Source organism: Macrotis lagotis, chromosome 7 (genome assembly GCF_037893015.1).
Source record: "Macrotis lagotis isolate mMagLag1 chromosome 7, bilby.v1.9.chrom.fasta, whole genome shotgun sequence".
NCBI lineage: Eukaryota > Metazoa > Chordata > Mammalia > Peramelemorphia > Peramelidae > Macrotis > Macrotis lagotis.
The window spans coordinates 71,310,292-71,314,860 of NC_133664.1; the positions used below are offsets into that span (position 1 = coordinate 71,310,292).

Genomic DNA, 4,569 nt, shown 5'->3' on the forward strand with positions numbered 1-4,569 from the left:
GGGAACAAGGAACCTCCTTTTGGGGATGCATCTGTCTAAAGCTTTAAGTGCTACTTCTTTATTTCCAACCCTACACAACACATGGGAAGCCTCATTATTCTGTAGTACCCTAGCTTCACCATTTCCAGAACACTGGTCTGTATCCTCAGGCATTAATCTTCCTACCTCCATGTTCAACTTGTCCAAAGTTCTGGGATGGAGGAGGGAGAGGAACATACACTAAAAAGAAAACAAATTGGATTTGGGTATTTTAGGCATTTTTATTCAATAAATAACTTCAATAGCATTGTAAAAAGTGAACAATTGTTAAAACAGAAAGGCACTTAAAATAAGAATGTGACTAGTAGGGAATAAGATGGGCAATTCAATTGGCTAGAGGTAAAATGTACAATGCTCTGCTATGGCACTTGTTGAAAATAAGAGGAGAGAGCAACGATCGTCCTAGACATTGAAGGAAAAGCTCCTGTATTTCTGAAAAGGCAGAATTTACAGCTCAGGTGACAAAAAAAGTGTCAATACAAAATTTTACAAAAAATGGTAATCAAATACATTAAAAGATTAGAAACGGTGACAAAAAGCACCAGGCTTTCAACAAAATAAAATAAAATTAAAAGTATTTTAAGCTAAAAAGTAACCAGCCAGCATATACCACATGAATTAAGGCCTTTGTGTAAATAATATTTTTCAAGAACTGTATTGCAGGACAGTTTGCAGTATTATAGACCTGGCTTGAATTTACAAATAAAGGCATAAAAATTACCAGAAATTTTATTTTTAAAGTTTTAAACATATTTAAAATTTTGAATTCCAAATTCTATCCCTCCTTTCCATCCCCTCAGGTGGTAAGCAATCGGATATAGGTTATATATGTGCAATTATGTAAAATATGTCCATATTAGTCATTTGTACACGAAGATTCAAATAAAAGGAAAAAAACTGGAAAAACAGCAAGCTTCAGTCTATCAGTTTTTTTTCCTGGAAGCAGTAAGCTTCATCATTAGTCTTTTGGGATTGTCTTGGATCACTGTGTTGTTGAGAATTGCTAAATTATTTACAGTTATTCATCAAATTACTGTGTATAAACTATTAACTCTTGAAAATAGCAGACAGGTTTTTAAAAGCTATTTTCCACCTTCCTACTACTTTCAAATCATTCCCTATTTTTTTAGTTCTCTCATAGACAGTAGGAAAATACTAATCAAACATTTTAAAAACTATTTACTCATTTAATTCTCAATTTGCTTAAGTTCCAGCAGTGTAATCAATCAGAGGTGCCTCACAGACAAATCTCAAGATAAATTTAAAAGCAATATTTCTAACTAAGCTAATAGCTAAGCAATTACTTTAAAATTCAATGTATTTGCAAACTCAAGCCCTGATAGTTTTGTAAAGCTAAAATTCCATTTAATACTTAATGGATAGACCTCATCATGCTGATTACTTTAACCAATTCCCTCTCCAAGTATTCTTAGCAATATCTTTTATTTCCTAAAGATATCAATAGATCTGAAGGGAAAAGATCAAAAAGGCACAATGTGACCTCAGCTGACTAGGATCAAGATCCTATCTCAAGTTTTCTGTCAGTCCCTGGCACTGATTATAACTATTTGCAAAAAATTATACATACTGTACATTTTCAAAACCTGCATAGGAAACACATACATGAAATGAGTTAGTAAAATCACTGCGGTACTGCCCTAAAGCTATCTTACTGTGACTATAAAAACTGCCCCAGCAGTCAATGGTGAGGTCTTGCATAAGCGTGTTCATTTGCCCTCATACTTAGGGTTGACCACAGTTGTCACTGCACTCTTGTAAATTGGATTTTCACCCTAAAAAGAAAAGGAAGAAATATAAATTAGTTTTATAAAGTTAGTTTTGTAAAGTTAAGCTATTTGATAAAACACCACATAAAAATTGTTGTAATATAAGTAAGTTACTATATCCATTTTGCCTTTTGAGTTTTTCGTTAAACAGGAATAAGCACACAGGAATAAGATCACAACAGACCCAAATCTTTTGTCTGTTGGTTGAATAAAATGATGCTCAAGCTATACAATGGAACTGACCAAAGTCAGGAATTCAAAGAGACTTGTTACTAGGAGGCAGAAACTGATGCAAAACAAGAAAGCTGAACCAAGGGAACAAAACATAAGGACCAAAAACTGTAAAGACAAACATTAAGATATCAGAATTCAAATTAAAGTGAAGACCATTTTTGATTTGAGGGCTAATGACGAAACACATTTGCTTCCTTCCAGTAAAGGGGCAGACAATAGTTATGGAATGATGCAATCTATGTCACCCATGTTTTATTTTCCTTAATTGTCCCTGTTTTTCAAAGGAGGGTTCCATTGACGGTGGTGTTGGGGAACTGTTCCTCAAAAGGGATAGTGGTATTTTAAAAAAAAATCATTAATTTAAAAAAATTTAAAAGCATTCACAAACACAATAGTGCTATTTCAAACACATTCAAACTTCATTCATTCTTCCCTGAAAGGTATCCTTAGGTCTTTTAACTTGAGCAGGGACTTCTATTCTCCTACTAGATTTCCCCAGTTACCATTTTTATGCATTACTTGAAGAAAGTGGGACTCTTCTGTGGCTGAGCTGACTGTACTGTTGTGTTCTCTATTATTGGACATGGAATCTCTCAGTCATAGTAAACAATTAACCATTATTTCCAAGTTAAATCAATGGGAAAATGAATGAATGGAAAGACATCTAAAGTATCACTGGTTCCTCCTTCTCTCTAGGGTAAGAATTCTCCTTGGGGTGTGGGGGGGTGAGAGAGTACCCCAATACATTTGTGGATATTTCAGAAGACTTGGGTAACTTAACCATAAAAATCTTAGCAACTGCTTCAATAAGTAATATCACTGAATTATGAAAGGTGAGTAAAATGATAAATCATTTTGCATAAATTCATTTGTTTTTATTTTTATTATGGTGACAATATATTCCTATATTCCTTAATATCCTACTAAGACATTTAAAACCACAACTATAGCACATTGTTAAATCACCTATATGTGAGTTACCAAGTTGATCAAACCAGATAGCTGAGAAATTATACAAGAATTCCCTGCATGCACTGGCAGCTGTATTTTATAAAGGAAAATATTCTTCTTTGGTCCCATTTCAACAGCAGCTACAATGACACATGCACAGGTTTGCAGGTTTTTTGGGGGGAAGTAATATAAGAAATGTGGTCCAGAAACTCTAGACTGTGTGATTATCTGAGGATATTATTCTAGTGCTATAGAATATACTCAACAGAAGTGAGTTGTAAAAAACTGTATGTGTAAAAACTTCAGAAAATGTTATTTGTTTATGCACATCTTTTTTGGTGACAGATTTCTGCAAGATGAAACTGAGTATGTGACTACATGGGGAGCTGAGAATTTACAAGAGAGATGCACAAGAAATCAAAAGATAAAGGAAAAAGTAATGCACCCTATAACACACACACACACACACACACACACACACACACACAAAATTTCCTGTTCCCCCCCAAAAAATATGTCATGGACTATTAAATAAACCACAATTGCTCATCACCTGACTTATTCTGATGTCATATTAACATCATATATTTGAGAAGATTCTATAAAGTGAAATTCTATACATTTAATAAAGATGCTGTGGGACTAGGCAGGAATTTACAGTTATGAAACCAAAGTAGTAATGTTGATTTCACCACAAATTTTACCAAACTATTTTGGGCAAATCATCTAAATTTGTTCTATTTCCATTCTTCCTCTTGTAAATAGAGTGGTAGCCTTTTCTTTTCTTTAACAGAGATGTTGTGAAAATAAACATAATATTCCATTTATTATGATTCTTTTTTAAAAATAAGGTTCAAAAGTTGGTCCCAAAGAGACTTGATCCCCTTGCCTCATTCCTTTGCAGAGGTATGGAAATGGTAACATTGAATATACTGTCAGATTTTTTTCCAATGTACAGGTTGAGTTCACTGATTTTTTCCTCTATCTTTTCTCTTTCTTTCTTTCTTTCTTTCTTTCTTTCTTTCTTTCTTTCTTTCTTTCTTTCTTTCTTTCTTTCTTTCTTTCTTTCTTTCTTTCCTTTCTCTGTCATAAGAGATGGCTTTCTGGGAGAGGAAAGGGGATTGATAACAGGATGTTTAAATAATAAAAAACCAAAAGTATTTTAAAAATTCATTTTAATAAAAAGAAAATTACACTTGAGTTTTTAAAAATAGCAAACCAAAAAGCACAGAATTCATTTTGTTGATGTTTCTAGTCCATTTATAATAATTTTAATATTGGTTATTGTATTATGTATTTATATGGAAAGAGTTTGCATTTATGAGTTTTTCATAACTTGAAAATCTGACATAATTTCTTATGAAAAAGTGAAATCATGTTTGGATAATACAGGAGAGTTTAAAAGAAGACCTTACCTTACGAGAAAAATTCATTGCAAAGTCAAATGTTTCACTGAGTAATTTCAAGGTAAAATCAAATGAGCAAAAAAACCTAGCATGCAATAAGTTAGCAGAGCACATTAAATTCAACTAAGAGCACATGCCTGTGCAAATGAAAC

The 4,569-nt window shown here is 32.9% G+C and overlaps 1 protein-coding gene across 1 annotated transcript in view; it reads right to left on the reverse strand.

Moving 5' to 3' along the window:
* Positions 1-240: 240 nt before the first annotated feature.
* ITGB1 (integrin subunit beta 1) overlaps positions 241-4,569 on the reverse strand; it is a 37,766-nt gene continuing 33,437 nt past the window's right edge. Inside the window, 1 exon segment of the mRNA XM_074193127.1 lies at positions 241-1,832. Coding sequence (XP_074049228.1) covers positions 1,767-1,832 — 66 coding nt within the window. The 3' untranslated portion in view covers positions 241-1,766.